At 37.2% G+C, this 22,982-nt stretch overlaps 1 protein-coding gene across 1 annotated transcript in view; it reads left to right on the top strand.

Annotated features, from left to right (window-relative positions):
- The window catches only part of SLC9C2 (solute carrier family 9 member C2 (putative)), an 88,330-nt gene that overhangs the window by 39,465 nt on the left and 25,883 nt on the right, over window positions 1-22,982 (top strand). Inside the window, exons 13-19 of the mRNA XM_087420594.1 lie at window positions 8,736-8,833; window positions 9,808-9,927; window positions 11,094-11,292; window positions 12,012-12,200; window positions 15,065-15,214; window positions 19,630-19,681; window positions 21,685-21,833. Coding sequence (XP_087276720.1) covers window positions 8,736-8,833; window positions 9,808-9,927; window positions 11,094-11,292; window positions 12,012-12,200; window positions 15,065-15,214; window positions 19,630-19,681; window positions 21,685-21,833 — 957 coding nt within the window. The remainder of the gene's footprint in view (window positions 1-8,735; window positions 8,834-9,807; window positions 9,928-11,093; window positions 11,293-12,011; window positions 12,201-15,064; window positions 15,215-19,629; window positions 19,682-21,684; window positions 21,834-22,982) is intronic.

The following is a 22,982-nucleotide window of genomic DNA, read 5'->3' as shown; positions in this document are numbered from 1 at the left end:
TCTGCAAATCCTTTTCACAGACAGGCCACATGTCAGACAATATGAGTCTGAGAATGCCTTTAGTCTGCTTGAGAGAGTAGACTAAGTGCCACCTTTAATCTTTCAGTGGTCTTAACAAAGGGTCTTCAGCCACACCTGATCTGATCTGGATTTAATTTGATCTGGAACCTGAGGCCACATTTTACTGGCAGCATTCTATATTTGATCTTTACACTTGGATCTTTTTTGCCAGCCGGAGAGACTGCAGATGTGAAACAGATTTAGTTTCCAACCTGGCAAATCATGGCCTCTTTCTATTTTCTCTAATTTTTGCTTGAAGATTGAACTGTCTTTCTTTGCTTTCTCTCTCTCTTCCCATGCCTTATCATATGCAGGTAAAAATTTGACACTTTCAATATTTCTAGAATATTAGAAATCTAGAAATCTCCTTAGCCAGATTAATGAGTTCATTAGGTACATCTTCTACCTTCCAAGTTGCCTCAGGTGACAGTATTGCCAATTGTGCTGCCTCTTCATAGCACATAGCTGCCTCTCTCCAGTCTCCTACACCGGTTTTCTCACTGTTCTTCCAGCTTCCACTAAGAGTTTCCTCACTGCCCTTCTAGCTTCTGCTCACCACCCAGCCCCAAAGCTAATGTCGCATATTTTAGCTTTTTGTTATGGAGACTCTCCACAATTGGTAATGATTTCTGTTTTGGTTAGCCTTTGCTATGTAACGAACCACCCCAAAACTTAATGGCTTAAAACAACAATGGTTTTTTATTTCCCACAGTTCTGTGGGTTGGCAGTCTGGATGATTTTGTTGTTGGTCTCGCCTGGAACCGGTCATGTATGCAGTCATCACATAGCTCAACTGGGGTTTGAGGGTCCAGGACGTCCTCACTCACAGATTTCGCAGTTGACTTTAGTGTCTTTCAGGGCACTTTGTTTCTCCTCCATATGGCCTCTTGTCTTCCAGTAGAGTGGACTGGACTTCACAGCATGGTGGTTTCTGGGTTCCAACACGGCAAGAGGAGAAGCTTCAAAGCCTCTAAATCCTAGGCTCTGAAACTTGAATAACATAATTTTTACCTCCATCCTATTAGTTAAAGCAAATCACAAAGCTATCCCAGATTCAGTGAGTGAAGAAGTAGACCTCATTTCTTGATGGGAGGAGCAGCAATGTCAGTTGCAAAGGGGCATGGACACAGGGAGACATGATACATTGGGACCATTGTTATAATGATCTACCACATTTACTTTTTTAAACCAACAATCTCCTGTGGGACCCATTCTATGTTATCTTTTAATGGCTTTCCTGAGAGTACCCTCTACTAGCATTCCTCCTGCTTTTGTGACCCCTTTCCTTTTTGGTCTCCTCCGTGGGCTCCTCTTTTTCTTTTTATTCCTTTAATGTTGGTGTTCCTCAGGACAGTTAACTCTGTCCACCATTCTTTATAGTCTTTATAGTCTCTCCTTTGTTCTCAGGTACACTCATGGATTTAGCACTATCCATGGATGCTCTTCAAATCCATATTCTTCCTTCCAAAACTCTCACTATCTTCTCTTTAGACTCATGAATCCAACTGTAGATATCTCTATCCCACTGGGTAGATATCTCTTGGACATTTCACTGGTACTTAAATCCACATTGAACTCATCCCAAATCTGCTCTTGTATCTCCTGGTCTCAGTAAATGGGATCATTACCCATGTGGTCACTCAAAATCAGTCCTCTCGCTCCCTCCCTCTCCAAGATCTATCAATCTTACCTTCTAATTATTTGTCAAATACATACTTTTCCATCCTTGTGTCTCTTAATTTAGGCCATCACAATCTCTTGCAGGTATCCCTGCCTCCAGTATTTCCACTCTCAAATCACAGTGACTTTATCTAAAAGACAGATGGGTCTACACCACCGTCCTGCTTAAAATCCTACAATGGGTCCTCAATGCCTACAACATTTTCCAAAGTGACTTCCAAAGAATACTTGCTCCACAAGATGTTAATAGGGACTTCATGGAAAGAAAAAAAAGCATCAGTGCTCAAGTTAATTTGGAAAATGCTGGTTTAAACAAAGTTAAACAGGTTTCTTATGGAATTTCTTGTAGAACTTCTCAGAGTTTTTAACATGCTAATGTGCATTGAGCCTCTCCAAGAGGGAATATTGAATGCAACATTTTTCTCCCTTCTTTGCACGCCACATTTTTTTTGTAGGGATGGGGGTTCAAGGAGTATCTCACAGGATTAGTTTATCACATTCCGGGAAAAGCTTACCTATGAGATCAAGTCTATGCATAACACACAAGGTCTTTTGTAATCTGGCCCCTCTTTCTCTAACTGATTCTATCACCATTCTCTGCCCCACAACTTGTCCTTTACTGCACTCACCATGCTGTTTCTCATCTCTGTGCATGTACTAAAGATGCCACTCTCTGCTCACCCTTTCCCCACTCTGTTCCCTCCACCCCCATTCTTCATCTGGATAATCATGCTTATCCTTAAAACTCAACTGAGGTGTCATCTCTTCCAAGAAGGTCTCTCTGACCCCACCTCCACATCAGGTTTGATTAGTGCCCTGCACTTACTTTTATCCTCTTATATTTTCTACAGTGTTTTGTAATTCTATGTGTCTAACTATTCCCCTTCCCCCAGTAGATTATGAGCTCCTTAAAGCCTTGGATTATATCTCTAGTGCCTTAGCATAGAACTTGGAATAGAGTAGGCATTCAATAGACATTTGTTAAACAATGACTGACTAAACAAACATTCCATCATATTAGTATATCATAATTTTCTTGAGCCAGACCTATTTCTCTATGGGCAGGGCTGGAAATACTATAGGTATAATAACTGCATATATGCCTCAGAGCTGAACCTCTGGGGCATACCTTTTCTTATAGTGGGCATCATCCCAGGACCATAATGGAAGCTTACAAAAGGGAGAAATCCACCAAGTGTCCCAGTGGCCCTCAGAATAAGGATAACCTGGCCATTACCCTTTTACCATTTGGAAGGTAGCTTCAGAGTTCATGTGCTTTATCCACCCATATGTTATGGATAGATCATTTTTCTGTTTCCTGGAAAAGGAGCTGTGAATGGATGACTATTACCTCGAGAAATAAGTGGCATGGATTTCCTCTTTTCCTGTAGTGACTATCATCCCTACAATTGTAATACTTGAGAAAATATGCTAAATGTAATGGAGTTTGGAAACGACACTTATTTATAAACAATGGATAAGCAAGAGTATATGGTCAGCATGTGAGGACGGGCGTTTAGGCAGTAGTCCCAGGAGGTAACTTTAACCTCTAAGTTTAGTATCAGTGGCACCTAAAAGGTGTGATTTTTCTCTTGACTTTTTTTGGAGGGGTTGACACAATAACACAGTCTAGATACATCTATAAGATGTTTTATGTAAGCCTCATGGTAACCACAAAGAAAAAAACATATAGTGGATATACAAAAAATAAAGAGAAAGGAATTGAAGCACATCACTACAAAAAAAAAAAAAATCACAAAAGAAGACAGCAAGAGAGGAAGAAAGGAAGAAAGGAAATAAAGAAAAAAAGTCAGAAAACAATGAACAAAATGGCAACAGTAAGTCGTTGTCTAACAATAATTACTTTAAATGTAAATGGATTAAATTCTCTAATCAAAAGACACAGTGGCTGAATGAATAAAAAAATAAGGTTCAACAATATGCTGCCTACAAGAGACTCACTTAAGTTTCTTTTTTTGTGAGGAAGATTAGCCCTGAGCTAACATCTGTTGCCAATCCTCCTCTCTTTGCTGAGGAAGATTGGCCCTGGGCTAACATCCATGCCCATCTTCCTCTACTTTCTGTGGGATGCCTGCCACAGCATGGCTTGATAAGCGGTGCATAGGTCCATGCCTGTGAAGCTGCGAACCCCAGGCCGCTGAAATAGAGTGTGCAAACTTAACTGCTACGCCACTGGGCCAGCCCCCCTTACTTAAGTTTTAAGGACACATATAGGCTTAAAGTGAAGGATTGGAAAAAGATATTCCATGCACATGGTAACTAAAAGAAAGCAGGGGTGGCTATACTTATATCAGATAAAATAGACTTGCAGTCAAAATTGGTCACAAGAGACAAAGAAGGTCACTGTATAGTGGTAAAAGGGTCAGTTTATCAAGAAGATATAACAATGGTAAATATATGTGCCCAACACTGGAACATTTAAATATTTAAAACAAATATTAACAGAAATGAAGGGAGAAATAGCAATACAAAATAGTGAGGGGCTTCAATACCTTGACTTCCAACATTGGATAGATCATCCGGACAGAATATTAATAAGGAAACAATGGACCAGAATAATACCATAGACCAAATAGACCTAACAGACATATACAGAACATTCCATTCAACAGCACCAAAATACACATTCTTCTCAAGTACACATGGAACATTCTCCAGGATAGATCATATGTTGGGCCACAAAGCAAGCCTTAAAAAATCTAAGAAGACTGAAATCATATCAACTATCTTTTCTAACCACAAAGGTATGAAACTAGAAATCAATAACAGGAGTAAAACTTAAAATTTCACAAATACATTGAAATTAAACAACACACTCCTAAATAACCAATAGGTCAAAGAAGAAATCAAAAGGGAAATCAGAAAGTATCTTGAGATAAATGAAAACGAAAATACACATATCAAAACTTATGGGATGCAGTAAAAGCAGAGGGAAAGTTAATAGTGATAAGTGCCTTCATTAAGAAAAAAGAAAGATCTCAAATAAACAACGTAACTTTTTACCTTAAAAAATAGAAAAAGAAGAACAAAATGGGCCCACACTTAGCAGAAGGAAGGAAATAATAAATATTAGAGCAGAAATAAATGAAATAGAGACTAGAAAGACAAGAGAAAAAAATTAATAAAACTAAGAGTTGGGTTTTTGAAAAGATAAACAAATTGACAAACTTTTAGCTAGAATAATGAAGAAAAAAGAGAGAGGATTCAAACACAATTATAAAAAAGAGGAGACATTACAACTGACACCACAGAAATACAAAGGATCATAAGAGGCTACTATGAACAATTATATGCCAATTAATTGGATAACCTAGAGGAAATGGATAAATTCCCAGAAATATAAACCTACCAAGACTAAATCATGAAGAAATAGAAAATCTGAACAGACCAATAAGAAGTAAAGAGATTGACTCAGTAATCAAAAACCTCCCAATAAAGAAAAGCCCAGGACCAGATGGTTTCACGGGTGAATTCTCCCAAACATTTAAAGAAGAATTAATAGCAATCCTTCTTTTTATTTATTTATTTATTTATTTATTTATTTATTTATTTATTTATTTAGTGAGGAAGATCAGCCCTGAGCTAACGTCTGTGCTAATCTTCCTCTTTTTGCTGAGGAAGACCGGCTCTGAGCTAACATCTATTGCCAATCTTCCTGCTTTTTTGTCCCCCCAGTAGATAGTTGTATGTCATAGTTGCACATCCTTCCAGTTGCTGTATGTGGGACGCGGCCTCAGCATGGCTAGAAAGTGATGCATCGGTACGTGCCTGGGATCTGAACCCGGGCCGCCAGCAGCAGAGCATGTGCACTTAACCGCTAAGCCACGGGGCTGGCCCAATAGCAATCCTTCTTAAACTCTTCCAAAAAATTGAAGAGGAAGGAACACTCTCAAATTTATTTTACGAGGCCAGTATTACCCTGATACCAAAGCCAGATAAGGACACTACAAGAAAAGAAAAATAAAGGTCAATATCCTTAAAAAATATGGAGGCAAACATTTTCAACAAGATACTAGCAAACCAAATTCAACAGCACGTTAAAAGTTTCATGCCCCATGATCAAGGGGGATTTATCCCTGGGATGAAAGGATAGTTCAACATCCACAAATTGATCAATGGGTGATACACCACATTAATAGAATGAAGGATAAAAGTCATATGATCCTTTCAATAGATGCAGAAAAAGCATTTGATAAAATTCAACATCTTTTCAGGATAAATACTCTCAACAAATTGCATATAGAAGGAACATAACTCAACATAATAAAGGTCATATATGGCAAACCCACAGCTAACATCATACTCAATGGTGAAAAGCTAAAAGCTTTCCTCTAAGATCAGGAACAAGACAAGGTTGCCCATCCTCACCATTCCTATTCAACATAGTCCTGAAAGTCCTAGCCATAGCAATCAGGCAAGAAAAAGAAATAAAAGGCATCCAAATTGGAAATGAAGAAGTAAAATTATTTCTATTTGCAGATGACATGATCTTATGTATAGAATACCCTAAAGACTCCACCAAAACCCTGTTAGAACTAACCAATGAATTTTCAGTAAAGTTGCAGGATAAAAAATCAACATACAAAAATCACTTGCATTTTAATACACTAACAATGAACTCTGTGATAGAGAAATAAAGAAAACAATATCATTTTTACAATAGCATCAAAACCAATAAAATACTTAGGAATAGATTTAACCAAGGAGGTGAAAGATCTGTACACTGAAGACTATAAGACATTGATGAAAAAAAGTGAAGAATACACAAATAAATGGGAAGAGATTCCCTGCTTATGGATCAGAAGAATTAATATTGTGAAAATATCCATGCTACCGAAAGCCATTATGGATTCAACACAACTCATATCAAAATTCCAATGGCATTTTTCACAGAAATAGAACAGTCCTAAAATGTGTAGGGAACCCACAAAAGATCTTGAATAGCCAAAGCAATCCTGAGAAAGAAGAACAAGGCAGGAAGCATCACAATCCCTGATTTCAAGGTGTATTATAAAACTATAGTAATTAAAAGAGTATGCACTAGCGTGAAAACAGACACAGACCAATAGAGCTGAATTGAGAGCCTAGAGTTTATTCTGTATACCAATGCATATACAGTCAACTAATATTTGACAAGGGAGCTGAGAATATTTAATGGGGAAAGATAGTCTTTTCAGTAAATGATGTTGGGAAAACTGGATGTTCAACATGCAAAAGAATGAAATTGAACCTCTGTCTTACACTATTCACAAAAATTAACTCAAAATGGTTTAAGATTTAAGCATAAGACCTGAAACTGTAAAACTCCTGGAAGAAAACATAGAGAAAAAGCTCTTTGACATTGGTCTTGGCAAAAAACTTTTGGATATGACGCCAAAAGCACAAGCAACAGAAGCAAAAAGAAAGAAGCGGGACCACATCAAACTAAAAAGCTGCTGCACGGCAAAAGAAACAATCCACAAAATGATAAGGCAACCCATGGAAGGGGAAAAATTATTTGCAAATTATATGTAAGATAAGGGATTAATATCCAAAATAAATAAGGAACTCATACAACTCAATAGCAAAAAAACAAATAATCTGATTAAAAAATGGGCAGAGGACTTGAATAGACATTTTTCTGAAGAGGACATACAGATGGCCAACAGGCCACACATGAAAAGGTTCTGAACATCACTAATCATCAAGGAAATGCAAATCAAAACCACAATGAGATATCACCTCACACCTGTTAGAATGGCTTTCATCAAGAAGACAAGAGATAACAAGTGTTGGCGAGGACGTGGAGAAAAGGGAACCCTTGTGCACTACTGGTGAGGATGTAAATTCATACTGTCACTATGGAAAATGGTATGGACATTCCTCAAAAAATTAAAACTAGAACCACCATATGATCCAGCAATCCCACTTCTGGGTATATATCTGAAGGAAATAGAATCTTGAGGAGATATCTGTGCTCCTGTGTTCATTGCAGCATTATTAGCAATAGCGAAGATAGAAACAACTTAAGTGTCCATTGATGGATGAATGGATAAATAAAATGTGGTATAATATATATACAATGTAATATTATTGAGCCGTAAGACAGAAAGAAATCCTGCCATTTGTGATAACATGGATGGACCTTGAGGGCATTATGCTAAGTGAAATGCCAGATAGAGAAAGGCAAATACTCTATGATATCATTTATATGTGGAATCTAAAAAAAACCCAAATTCATAGAAAGAGAGAATAAAGTGGTGGTTACTAGGGGCTAAGGGGTAGGAGGAATGGGGAGATGTTGGTTAAAGTATAGAAACTTACAGTTATAAGATTAATAAGTTCTGGGAGTCTAATATGGTGACTATAGTTAACAAAACTGTATTACATACTTGAAACTTGCTAACAGAATAGATCTTAAATGTTCTCATCACACACAAAAACATTGTAATTATGTGAGGTGATGGATATGTTAACTAACCTTATTGTGATAATCATTTTGCAAAATGTATCAAATCATCACGTTTACACTTAAACTTCCACAATGTTGTATGTCAATTAGATCTCAATAAACCTGAAAAGAAAGAAAAAAAAGAACACAGTCTACTTTTCTCTCTTTGTAGTTCTTTGTGAGGCTGAGATGATTAGTTCCCCTTTGAATTAATACTTCATACTGTCTATTCTGCTGTGGAAAGATGATGCTACTGATGCTATTTATATTACCATAGTAAACTCTTCGAGTTGAATAGATTTTGAGTTTCCTGAAGCTAGGAACCTTTGTATCTTGTATAACATCCAGGACAGTACTTTGTAAAAAATTATTCAGTAAATATTCAAATTGAATGAAATTTATTTCCTGTTACAGAATTTTTTGTAAAAGTATATATTCATATATTGAGTTCAATGATAATAGTGAGGGCTATGTAAAGGTCAAGCAGAGTATATTACATTAATGTTTTTGTCCTTGTAATTTTTATTTAAAATTATATATTTAGAGGAGCTTTGAAAAACAGTGTAATGATGGAATCCTCAGTGTAGAGGCAGCCCGGATATTAATTGGTGCAGCCAAAAGCTATTGTCCCATCCAAGGAAAGTAAGTGTAATATTTCTTTAATTGATATTTCCAAAATTGAATGGGTACGTGATAAAGAATGAACAAACTGAGAGTTAAGTGTCCAGATTAATCTATATATTTATTTTGTCTATCTTCATCTATCTGTCTGTCCATCCATCCATTATCCACCTACTTCCTATTTTACTTGTTTACATTTTTTTCCCTGAAGGTTCATAACGTTGATGACATTAGGAGATTCTGGAGGAAGATCTGACTATAGTGTAATTATATAAGAGACTAGGGGAGCCATGAAAAAGAACCCATGACGTTTCAATTGCTATTATAGTTATTTTGTCTTTATATCATATTCACTAAATTACTGGGGATGGGAGGTAGGGAAGCCTGGAGCCTACCTTTAGACTGCTCCCTTCTCCTAGGGTGGAGCAGGCTCTGGAGGAATTGACCCAACTGATGGAGCAGATAAAGGCAATTAAATCTGGTGGGAGATATATTGATATCTGGTCACAGTCCTGGCAAACATTAGAAAATGGATGGTCTAAGACAAAGCTGTGGGGCAACAATGATAGCAGATCCTATCTGGGTGATAGTTAACATTTCAGCAGCCTGGTAACCTACTGGGAGATCAAGCATCAGTTCCTAGACAAAGGTTGGGAAGAGTAGGGCCTTGGCGAGTCTTAGGGTCTTGGCGAGTCTTAGGTGAGGCAAAGCATGACAAAGGGAAGCTTGATTTCAAACCCGAAAGAATTGGTCTGGAGAAACTTTAATTATGTTCTACCTCAGGTCAGGAATGGTTCCAGGCAGCAGGAGTCGCATTCTAAAAATGTTCCTGTACCGTGACTGTGGGTGGGTAGGTGGATGGATACAGAGGCTCAGGACTGAGCAAATTTAATAGACCCATATTGCATTTATATTTAGTATAACTTTCTCTTTCATATTACCCAAAAGTATAGCACTTGCTTTTTATTATAACATATATATATTTCTTCTGTTAGATTCATGAGTATTTATGATGTTTCAACTTATGTAAGAGCTAGAAGTTGGCTTGTGAAGTTTAAAAACATGTTAACTTTCTTGGAATATCATAAAGATGAGGCATCTCTTGTTCCATTTGGGTAAGTATTGTGAACCTTTAATAGCAAAATTACTTGAAAATATGACTTTTTCTACATTATCAGAATAGATTACCTTGATTTTCCTTATTAAAAAAAAAACAGCTAATATTATGGTCAACTCTTATTGATTGAGTGGTGAAGGAGCATAGTGCTTGCTTCACTTTCTCCATTCTGTTCCAGCAACTTCCTTGACACCTCAGTTAGAAAGTAGGCAGGAAGAAGAAGGAAAGGATGGTCATATTTGGAGTCTTCAAGTTTTAATTGCCATCTGTTAGGGTCATATTACATACTGGGCTGCTTTCATATTCTTCTGGGTATAACATTGAGCAGAGGTGAGCAATATCAAACTCATGCACTAGATATAGCTCTCAATTTAATTTCATCTGTGCCATAGGGTGGTTTTGTTGATGTCTATAATTAGGAAAAACACAACATGGCCTTCATAATACCTGTAAGCAATGTTCCAAAATTTCACAAATGCAAATTTTACTTAACTTGTGTAGACTCTTTGCTTTGTTATATAAGTTGTGAACTTATATACTTTTTAGAGCAGGAAGACAAGGTTTTTCTACTAATAGAAGACATCAAAACAAGAAGATACCAGGAACATTAATGCTACTAAATTTTAAGTGGGTGTTAATATACCTTTCATAACAAATTCTGATAATTTTTTACTTTCTTCCATTTATTAAGTTTAAAGAGAAGTATAAAAAATTAAAACCCTAGGGTCTTGACATATATCTAGGTAACTTTTTGTTAGGATCTACTTTAGATGGATTAAAAAATTAAAAAAAAATTCATGGTAATTATTGAATAGAATATTTTTTTCCTGCTCTTAATTTTAAACAATGCTGATGTTTTTTGTCTAAATTTATTTGTTTCTTGCTTTTTGAAGTATGAATCTTTGCATTCTGTCCTATTTACTATTAGCTTTGATTTAAAAAAATTCTTCCCATCCCTCATATAGATTAACATATTTTTATCTTTCTCCATTATGATTTTTATGTATAGAAAGTATATTTTAGATTTTTATCTATTGTTCTACATTATTTATACTCTTCTTCAAATTAATGTTAATGATTTGTTTAACCAAATGTTGAATTTCAGATCTTTATTGTTATAATTTTAAAGTGATCTGACATTTTATATGATCTCTTTTTTTTCAGGAATAATAAATTTCTGATTTTTGTACATCACATTGTATTTTCAGAAGAATTTGAATATACAGGACATATTATAAGATTTATGTACATTTTTCCTATGATAATGCATCTATGGCCAATGGCAAGAGAGTTAAATGTATCAGGACTGATATTAGTAAACTATTATTTTGTAATTTTATATATATTAGAATCAGCATTGAAGGTATGGTTTAAAATAGAAATGTGTCCTACAAAAAGAACAATTCAGATATTTTGAATCTATATCTGTCATATTATGGAAATAATTTGCTACTAGAATCCATTTGCTATAATAGTTGATAGGATCCCAGAATTTTAGTAATCTTTTTGAATATTCTGAGTTTAATAATGAAATCAGTATAATAATCACAGTCTTGGATGTCAGATAAGATAAATGTCGTAAAAGTGGAGAGAATCTCAAAGATCAGGTAAAAGAGAATTAAAAATCCAGACATGGATGTTTCCCTCAAATACTCTCTGTAATGATGCAAAAAATAAATAAGTGAATAAAACCAAATTGGTTTGTTAGATCCTTGTCATAATATAAAATGAGAACTACTTTTTAGGATAAATGCTTCAAAGATTATTTATCAGCATTACTGTTTTCATACTTTAATTATTACTAATAGTGTTGCAATGAATCTATTTACTGCTAGGTTTCGTTGTTTTTGGCATTCCAGCTTCATTATAGATTATATACATTTTGAATCAAATTATAATTTTTGATGTTGGAGATTAAAGAGAATTATTTTGGCATTCCAAATGAATAACTTAAAACCTAACTTTTGGAATATAACTCATTTGTAGTTGAGGATTTAACTCTTACTTTTTAAGATCTCTTCCTCCCCACATCATTGTATAGGTGCTGTGAAATGACTTACATTCTATATATTTTCTAAACAGATAATAATTTTGAAAAGGAAATATTTTCGTCAACATTGGAACATTTTGGAATTTTTTATCATGCTTATTGGAATTGTTGATATCTTTTGTATATACTTTGTCAGATTGAGACCGGACAACTTGATTCTTGTTCAGATTATAGTAATAATAGGATATTTCAGAATAATTAGGTTTATTCCTCTCATCAAGGTAAAACGTCACATTTTTAAATATTGGGTTTTTTTCTATACTGTTTGTTAAATGAGTTAAGAATCCTCATTGTTTTGAAAGAAAGGAGAAGCTGTCTCTTCTTTCTACAGGTATCTGCTTGGTTCACTCTCTCACCTCCTTTTTCGTTTTTTTTTCTTTCATTTTTTGCTGAGAAAGATTTGCCCTGAGCTAACATATATTGCCAATTTTCGTCTTTTTTTCGCTTGAGGAAAATTAGCCCCGAGCTAACATCGGTGCCAGTCTTCCTCTATTTTGTATGTGGGTTACCGCCACAGCATGGGCACTGACGAGTGGTGTAGGTCTGTGCTCGGGATCTGAACCCGTGAACGCAGGCCACCAAAGTGGAGCATGTGAACTTAACCACTACGCCATAGGGCTGGCCCTTCTCTCACCTCCTTTAAGTCTTTGCTCAAATCTCGCCTTCTCACAGAGAAGCCCTTCCCTGAGCACTCTATGTAAAACGGCAACCCACCCCCCATACTTCCAGCTTCCTACCCCATCTTCCTGAATCCCCTCCACCTGCTTATATTATTTTTTCCCCATAGCACTTATTGCCTTTTTGCTGTGTGTTGTATGTACCCTCCACGTGGTAGGGATTTTTGTTTTGGTCTTTGTTTTAACCTACAGCTCTAGAATGGTGCCTAGCATATAGTAAATCCTTAATAAATATTTGTTAAGTGAATGAATGAAAATGTTGATGTCACTTGAAGGTAGATTTTCAGATTTTCAGTCTCAGCTCTTAAGCCTCCTTTCTTTCTTTCCAATGGAGTTACATTATAAAATCTTTTACCTTGGGAGCTTTAGATGATTTCACTTGCCACTCCATTTTTTGAGTTATCTGATTCTTGTTACATCAAACAAGTAAGTATATTAGTATGTATTGAAGTTATAGAGGCTTAACATTAAAAACAAAACTGCTGTAAAAACCCTGAAGGCAAAAGGCATACATTAGAATCCTCCATCTAGTCCCCATTCTCCAAGAAATGTAATAGTTATCTTAAAGGCAGAATTGTTTGAATGCCCAGACTTGAGCTTGTAGACTTTCTTTTTTGTTCCTCCCTGGATTCAACATTGTTACCAAGCTTTAGTGTTCATAAGAATTACTGTACAGAGTTGTAGATGCAAAACCTGCTGTAAGGGGTAATTGTGATTATTTATGATTTTTGCCTTATGAGCCAAGTTTAGAGCGAGTGCCCACGTGATGTATAACTGCATCATAATACAAACTCCTCTAGAAATCAAGATGTGTAGATGAGGCTAAGACTTCAAGTGGAAGGTAGAAGCTTCCTGAGTTTTTATACAGAGATCTTGTGCAGATGAATGTAAAATAGTTATTTTAGAAGTAATACTTTGCAAAAAGTCTCTCTGAGTGAAATAACGATTTAAAGATGTGTTATTGTGGAAGTCAGCTTTATTTACAGTGTCCCCTTTGCCACTTCTGTCCAGCATGCTCTGACAAATCTCAATGAAGTATATTTGAAGAATTAATATAATCATGATTAGCTTTTTAAATTGAGCACTTACTATGTTCCAGGAACTGTGCAGAGCACTTTAAGTCCATTATCTAATTAAATCATTAAAATAGCCCTATAAAGTAGGTGTTACCACTCTCTTAACTTAGGTGCCCCAATAGCCAGTCTCAGCATAATGTGGCTTTCAAACGAAACAAATCTGTATTGGAAAGCTTAGAAGAATATTGGAGATCTTTACTTTAGATCCTCTTAGGAAGAGCTCAGGGGACGTCAGTGCATCATGGAATAAAACTTTTTGTAAAAACCCTCTTTAATATCTCTCCCTCTGCCCAAAGTTTCACAACCAAAGTGGCTAAAAAAAAAAAAAACCTTGAGGCCAGCCCCATGGCCTAGTGGTTAAGTTCAGCGTGCTTTGCTTTGGCGGCCTGGGTTCAGTTCCCGGGCATGGACCTACACCACTTGTTGGCAGCCATGCTGTGGTGGCGACCCACATACAAAAAAGAGGAAGATTGGCAACAGATGTTAGCTTAGGGTGAGTCTTCCTCAGCAAAATAAAAAAAAATCTCTCCTTTCTCTGCTCCTGTAATTCCTTCACTATGACGTTCTTTTCCTGTTCTCAACTTCCTCCTTTTTTACCTGGTCCCTCAGCATCTGCCCTATGCTCTGACGTGACTCTGTCTCTGTGATTGACTGCGTTGCTTGTGAGGAGCAGCTCCACTGGAATTCTGTACCTAGGTATTAGTATCCTCATTTTACAGATGAGGAGACTGAGTCCTCAAAGTCACTAAGTAACTTGCTCAAGGTGACAGAGCTGGTGAGTAGAAGAGGTGGTATTTGAACCCAGGGAGGTTTATATTTAAAATCTCATTCTCTTCTGTCACCACACTCTCCTGTCTCAGCTTATGATTCGAGAAATTAGAGCCAAGAAGGATCTTAGATACCGTTAAGTTCCTTTTCTTACAAGTGAAGAAACTGAGGTGCAGAGAGAGGATATATTCGGTTGGTAACTATCACCCAGGGTACAGGACCACCACTCTTGTCTTCTGAAATCTGAGGGTATGGAGAATGGGAGAAAAGGCAGTGGTAGTGACCTCCCCTTAAAGCTACAGACACAGTTATTCATTGAGTTTTCATTACTTTAGATAGTGGCTCTCAAACTTGAGTGTGCATAGACTTGTTAAAGCATTGATTTCTGGGCCCCATTCCCCGAGTTTCTGGTTCAGCAGGTCTGGAGGGGAACATGCGAATTTGCATTTCTAACAATCTCTGGGTGTTGCCATTGCTGGTCTGGACACACTTGGAGAACATCTGCCTTAGAGGGCACTTTTCCTCATCAAATTTTCAGGGTTTTTTTCCTCTCCATTATTGCAGATGATAATACCACTACTGATACATATTGCAGATGTACAGATCAAAAAGCGCCTCAGCTTGATGTATAGTATTACAAAAGGCTATGCCAAAAGTCAAGAGGATACCAAATTTTTAATAGAACAAATTTCTAGCCGAGAATCAATAAATCAGGTGAGAGATGGGTCGGCCCTGTGGCTTGGTGGTTAAGTGCGTGCGCTGCAATGCTGGTGGCCCGGGTTCGGATCCCGGGTGCGCATCGAGGCACCACTTCTCCGTCCATCCTGAGGCCGAGTCCCACATACAGCAACTAGAAGGATGTGCAGCTATGACATGCAGCTATCTACTGGGGCTTTGGGGGGAAAAAATAAAATAAATAAAATCTTTAAAAAAATAAATAAATAAATAAATCAGGTGAGAGACAACCACTGGTCATTGGGGAGAAAAAATCACTTAGATGTATTCATTTCTTTTAAGACCATTTCTACATGTATTTGACCCAATAGATAAATTATAGCAAGTGAAGGTGATTCAGTTGTTTATTATGCAGAGAAGCAGTGAAGAGTCCTGGTCTTTAAATTTCAACTATCATTATCAAACTCATTTATGACCCTCATAGAAGAAAATCTAGTATTTGTTTTTATTTTCTGAGATCAGAGTAGAGATTCTGTCTGTCTTTGTAACACTCTCTAAAAGACAGGGCTCTTCGAAAAGCTTCCTGTAGGAGCTGAGACTCGAACAAGGCTTCAAAGAAAGGGTAGGTCTGAAGTGAAGAGGAAGAGAGAGGGAAAGTGAACAAAGATTTGACAGTGAAAACTTGAAATGCTGGTACTGAGGCATGGATGAGTAGTAGTATTTATTTTTTATCTTTCAAGACCCTTCTCATTTCCAGGCAGTTTGAGGTAAGTAAGGAGATGAGGACAGAGCTCACTAGGAACTAAAGATGGAATGAATCACCTCCTAACCAGGTTCCCTCCTGCCAGTCTGTCCACTCCAGGCCACCCTGCCCTTTCGCAGAGTAATGTTCCTGAAACGGCTATTTTAAATTTCATATGTGATTTTCAATGGCTCTGCATGGCCTAAAGGGTAAGGTCTTTGAATCTATATGAGGAGGGAGGAGAGAACACAGAAAAAATGGTAAAAAATAATTATGCGTAATTTTACAACTTGAAAATAATATAATGAAAGAATTTATCCCTCCCAGCCCTTCTCTCTACCACTTCCCAAAGACAGTCCCATAGTAACCAATCCTGTGTTAAATTCCTTTACTGCTTGGCATGTAATTTTAATAATATGCATATATATTTAATTCTTGATTTGTTATCTCTAAACAGCCTTTATTTACTCTCTGCCATGGAACATGAGGAGATTAGAACATCCTTCCCCTTTAACCTTTTCTTTTTCTCCCTGTCTTAAATTTTTGGAGTTATTATTTTTAACAGGGAAAAGATTTATAACATTTACATTCTATTCTGTAAGTATAAGTAAGTCTTCATTCTTTTCAATAAATGACTCTATACATGGAAAACCAAAAACCAACCTTTACTTTGTTATGATTATATAAAAACTGTTCACTATAGAACCTATCTTTTGATTCAACCTATAACAAAGGAAACATGATCCAACCTTGTTAAACATTTACTACTTGAAAGAGACTCTTCTAAGTGAAACAGTCAAATGGATGAATTTGTTTTTAAACTATCTTCCTTCTCTTCCTATAGGTTGTATTCCTCAGCCACTCTTTCTGGAGTCCTCTGTGAGCCTCCTTTTTACTTTCTTTCTTACTATGCTGGATTATACCCATAAGTAATTTTTTTCATTTGGACTTATATGTCCAAAAATCTTTTTACTTTGCTCTCATAGTTATAGTTTGATTCTCCAAAAGCATTTTCTTGCAGACATTGCCCCTCTATATTCAGCATTGCTGAGACAAGTCTGATTTTACTTTCATTTTGTAGGTGACTTTTTTTCTTTCTGTTTAGGGGCATTTAGAATTTTCTCTTTATCCTTGGAGTTCTGAAATTTCACCAGGATGTGTCTAGATGTGATTAAAAAATTTTTTTATCCCATGCAGCACTTGGTGGGGACTTCATAATCTGAAGATTGCCATCTTTTTTCCCATTACTTCTTTGATTATTTCCTCCTCGCTATGGTTTCTATTTTCTCCTTTTGGCACCCTTTTAAACAGACTTTTGAATGTCTGGATTTAGTCTCTATTTCAACTTTTCTCATAACTTTCAACTCTTTCCTCTTTGCCATGAGAACCCCTCGGCCTGATTTTCCAAGTTACTAATTCAGTCTTTAGCTGTGTCCATTCTGCTACTCAGCCCATCTATTAAATTTCCTTTTTCCTTTTTTAACTAAACACTTTTTGATCTCCAAGAACTATGATTGGTTCTTTTTCATAGCCACTGTTACCTTTTTTTTTTCTTTAACAAATGTGATATTCTCTTGAATCTGTACTTTAAAAATTTCTGTTTCCTGTATGTGTTCTGCTTTTTTGAGGTTCATTCTTCTATTTGTCGTGTTTGGTTCTTATCTTTCATTCTGTGTTTTACATCCAATGTTTGGTGATTTTGGGTTATATTTTCATATGTGTAGATGAGAGTCTAAACTGAACAGTATCAACAGCTGAAGGTATTTTCTCAGCCCAAGTGAGACTCCTGATGTTTAATCCAACAATGAATTTAAATCCTAATTACTAAAGCCCTAGCTCTAATGACTGTCCGTGTATATATAATCAGCGATGGGCTGGGGGTTATGTCTTCTGGTTGTTGTGCTTATTTTTTGTGTTTTGCTTATTTTGTGTTGTGCTTATTTGTTGTTCTGGTTGATGGGACTGTTAGTTCCCTCAGCCCATCAACCAAGAAAGAGAGGCTCTTTCCTTATTAAATTCAGGAGAGGGAAAGAGGCTGTAATGATACCTACTTAATATTTTTATTTTTAATTTCTAAAATACATAAAAGATATATTGTTAAATATCATTAGCTCTTAAGATTTTCTTTTATAAACAGGGACCACTATAGGAAGAGTATACCTGAATTTTTGGAAGGCATGTGACATCTTTCACGATATCCTTATAGATAGGATAGAAAAATATTATCTAGATTTATCAAAGGAGTATTGATTATTGGATCAAATATTAATGTGCAACAGAATTCTATCCTATTGATTTACTTTGAATATTGGAGAATAAAATTAAAAGAACTACTGAAAGTCTAGAATGATCTATATTAAAAAGAACAGAGAGCTATTCAGAGGAGAAAAGATTTAAGAAACAAGAAAAGGAGAGAAGGAAAAAAAGAGCAAGTGAGGGAGTTAAGAATGTGTTTTGAGGAATTTGGGAAGAGGCATTGAGATTTGAGGGCAGTTGCCTCCAAGTGTAAGAGATGAAACAAATTCCCCTTTGGCATTTTAAAAGGAGACTTCAATAAGGATTTAAATGGCTTTTTGAGATGTGTTTAGATATCAAACTGGTGTTTATTCTGAAAATGACATGGTTTAAGAAACTGGCCAGTGGCAGCTCATCTTTAGAGAAGTCACATGTATGTCCAGGCTTTCGTGATTATATTCTCTTTGTAGGCAGGAGTCGGTCCCTATGCTCTCTTGTGCAAGGTCATTCTACAGCAGTTTTACAGAGTTGCTGTAGGTCCAGTTGGGTATGAAGGGGGCTTAGCTGCCATCTATGTGCCTATGCAAGCAGGGCTGGACCATGGTATGTGGATGCTGTGAGCAGGCTAATAGTTTGGTACCTTCCCAATATTGATTCTGTGTTATCAAGTGAGAAGAAACAATTTAATAAACATTGTATACCTCATTCTTATATTCAAAATGAGGGATTTAATACATGTGCTTTTTCTAAACGCAAAACAACAACAAAAACTTAACTAACTGCTTAAACTTTAGATGACAAACCAGTTGTTCCCTGTAAGTAGCACTATGCCATGCCTCATTTGGGTGCAGAATTTCAGTCATCTGTACCTACAATCCTAGCAAACTGTCAGTTGTTTGGTGCCAGGGCTGTTGGTGTAGGCAACTGCAAACTGCAGAAAGACTGCAAGCTGGAGGGTAAACTCCCTGAGGAGCGATGCTTGGGACGTGGTATTTGACAAGTACCTATTGTGTGATTGACCACAGATTGATTAGCCCTGGAGTGGAGTTGTTTCTTCAGTTATGTCAGGAGTTATCTGTAGGAAACAGGAACTAATTGACATCATATTTTCTCATTATTCCACTTGTTTTTATGCTCCCAACAGACTGGCTCCCTAAATAGCTGCTCAGTTGACTACCCCCTAATTGGGCTCTACCTATGAGAACTCTCCTTGGTGCACGGTGGAGTGCACACTAATCTTTTCTGAGGAAATTAGGCACAGTAGTTATGCAAACTACTGAGTGCACAGCATTTATTGTAATTTGAGTGTAAGCATGGGGAAAGCAGCACAATTGACACAGGGAAGAATTGAGACAGAAATCTCCCCAAATCGTAAACTATGTGAGATTTCTTCTACCATATTTCTTTTTCGCAGATTTTAAAGCCACAAATGCACTTGATATAATAAGAAATTATTGTTTTTCTTAAATTCTTACAGAAATTATATGAAATTTTGGAAACCAATAAAAGAGATGCTGTCAAAGAACTAGGTAGGTAGTTGCAGTATCTGATTTCCTGAAATCATACCTTATTATTCCATAATTTAACCAAAGGAAGACAAGTTCATGCTTTCCTTCAATCATTCATTCACTTATTCATTCAATGAGCATTTATTGAGCACATGGAATGGGTCAGGTATGCAAAAAGTGCAGAGCCTGCTGGAAGGTATGAGCATATCAATAGATAATGGTAGAAAGTTAGAGGAGTCCTATTATTTGCTATGGGAGCATAGAGGAAAGAATGAGAAGTGTGGAAAGGGTATTAAGGTGGCAAGGTTAGATTCCTTCAGGTTGTAAGAAAGACATGTGAAGATTACCTTTGACAAAGGGTGTTTTTATTTTTGTCTTGCTTTGCTTTGTTTGCAAGGATACTCAGGAATGTGGGTCTGCAAGGGTTGCCATTTCTTTCTTGTGAGGAAGATTGGCCCTGAGCTAACATCTGATGCCAATCCTCCCCTTTTTTGCTGAGGAAGATTGGCCCTGGGCTAACATCCATGCCCATCTTCCTCCACTTTATATGGGACGCCGCCACAGCATGGCTTGACAAGCAGTGCGTTGGTGCGCGCCCGGGATCCGAACCTGTGAACCCTGGGCCGCCAAAGTGGAGCTCGAGCACTTAACCACTTGTGCCACTGGGCCGGCCCCGGGATGTCATTTCTTGAGCATCTACAGTCACTCTGCTTGAGTCGAAGCACACAGCAGGAGCCCTAGGATTTTGTACAAAGATCCTTGGGTCTGCTTTCTTCATAAGTGGGCTGTGGGCCAGTCTTTCACTGTGTGCAGACGTATCTGGTAGAGAGCCTGGCATATGGTAGGCCCTTAATAAATAGAAGTTATTGTAAAAGAAATAAAGTAAAACCACTTTGTATTCATAACCACATTGTAAGAAGCCACATGAATTTATGAGGATCATACTTTCCAAATCAAAATTGAAAGAACATGGTCTAGTGAATGAAGTTGTAAGTTTGCAGACAATAGGTTGGAATATTTTGGCACTTCCCAGGAAATCCAGGACCCATTGTTGCCATTTACATATGGGCAGATTTTTATTTCTGTGCTTTTAAAGATTAGGGGTCTAGGAGCTGCTGTCTTATATTATGTTTTAGATGAGTATGGAATATCACAAAGTTTTCTTGATTCAGTCCTGTAAGAGTGCCTGTTCCCATCTGGTTACTGCAACTGATTATCGAATGCTAATTATGTTGGGAATTGTGTTAACGGCTTTATATGCATTATCTCATTTAATCCGTATAATTACTCTATGAGGCAAGTACTATTTCATCTACATTTTGTAGATGATGAAACTGAGGCTGGAAAGGTTAACCTGCCTGAGGTCGTATGGTAGTAAGTGGTAAGCTAGGTCTCAAGCCCAGTATCTGACACTAAAACCTGCAGCTCTTGGTCATGCTAGCCTTCATTTTACTGGTCAGCTCATTTCAGTTAAAAAAAATGATTGAGTACCTTCCAGATGTCAGGCCTTGTGCTCAATGTTAGGATTGCAAAGATGAAACAGATGTAGTTTTAGCTTTGACTCCCAGTTCAGTCCATGACTTCTCATGTTCATTAAAGAGGAAAAATTGTGCAATTTGATCTCAGAAAGACCCACCAGTCAAAGTCCAGGGGCTCTTTCATTAAGTCATTTATTCATCCACCCAACAAAAATTATGTAATACGGAGGATGAGAGAAAAGTATAAGTAAAAATAATAATACCACAATGTAATGAGTTCCAGAGGGAGATATGTAGGAGATGCCATGGGGATAAGGCAAAGAGAGTGATTTTCTTCTGGCTGGTGGGGGAAGCCAGTTTTCAATTTTCTCATCCATTAAATGGAGATGAAAATAACTCTAGTCCTACAGGGTTTACAAGTTCTGTATGAAGTAGGAATGAAAGGATATTACATAAATACTTTGGAAATTATACACTATTATACAAATATTGGTTATTATTGTGGTTATTACATTGTTTGCTTGCTGATAGTTTTATTTGCTTCAGGACTCATAGAGCATGAACACCGTGATGTCGTCATTGCTTTGAAGACTAGGCAGGCAATCCAGAACGTGATTGCTAAAGCTCTGAAAAACCTCACCTTCCTTTGGTCAAGAGGCATTATTGATAAACATGAGAGTGTCGTAATAAATAAGGTAATAAACCAATTTTCCATATTGCTTGATTTCATGAGCCCAACACCCAAGCCTGCATTGTTTCTTTAGCAGAGTGTAATGAGTGAGGGGGAGTGGGAAAAAAGTGATTAACCTCAGGTGCTGACTCTGTAATTGCCTACAGCCTTTGTTAATGACAATGGCAACTACTGCCAATGCTACTTGGTGCACTCCATGTCAAAAGTAGTGGTTGCAAGTAACAGAAACTAACCTGCGCTAGGTTTAGCAAAGCAGTGAGGTTGGGGGATTTATTCTAAGGACACGGAGTGCCTTACAGAACCCACAGTAGCCAGACCATGTGGCCAGGCCTCAGGAAGGGACTTGAACAAGGACCTAAAAATCTTCCCAGAGTCTCCATTTCCTATCAGGGTTGCCCTCTGTGGCATCTTCTTTTGGCTCCCTCTAACAAACTCAGTAGATTTTTCTGCTTCTCTATCAACTCGTGAAATATGTACTGCCCAGTCCCACAAGCTGTGGAAAGGAAGGTGAGTCACATAATGTTAACATGGTAGGGAGGGGTCCAACTTCTGTGTGTGTGTGTGTGTGTGTGTGTGTGTTGATGAGGGTCAGAGAGGGGGAAGTTCTGAGAGGAGAGGAACAGGTAAGACATCCTAATCGGTTAGCTGATAAATGGACAAAAGGAAAAATTATAAATGTCTTTGCAAAAAATTAGGAATATAAGACAGAGGAAAAAAATGTTTAATGTTTAATCTTACCACTCTATCACATCCACCATCTAGACTGTATTTGTGCAAATAAGAATGTTCTTTCTGTTCTATACAAGGGTCTATCTGCTTCCTAGCATAGAGCAGAAAAATGGAAGTTCTGATCCCACATTCTGTCTGTGTTGCCCACTGATAAGCTGTTCCTGGTTGTCACATCGTTTTCCATGTCACTGGGAGCTCCCGGGTGTGGGCCACCATGCAGTGTCATGCATCATGCACCATATCATTCCCTGGACATAGTCCCCTCTCTAAGACCCCAGAAGGGAAGTGGATATGGGACAGGCCAGCTTTTCCCTTTATGGCTCTATCTCTTTAGTCTCTGTAACATCATGTCAAAGGACTAAATGGGTAACAAGATTTCCCCTTAGTGTTGTCAGAGGGAAGAAAGGGGCTACTTTACAGTATT

Source organism: Ceratotherium simum, chromosome 2, assembly GCF_057802395.1.
Source record: "Ceratotherium simum simum isolate JZ-2026a chromosome 2, ASM5780239v1, whole genome shotgun sequence".
Classification (NCBI taxonomy): Eukaryota; Metazoa; Chordata; class Mammalia; order Perissodactyla; family Rhinocerotidae; genus Ceratotherium; species Ceratotherium simum.
The sequence above is the reverse complement of the archived record's forward strand: the minus strand, read 5'-3'. Positions and strand labels throughout refer to the sequence as shown.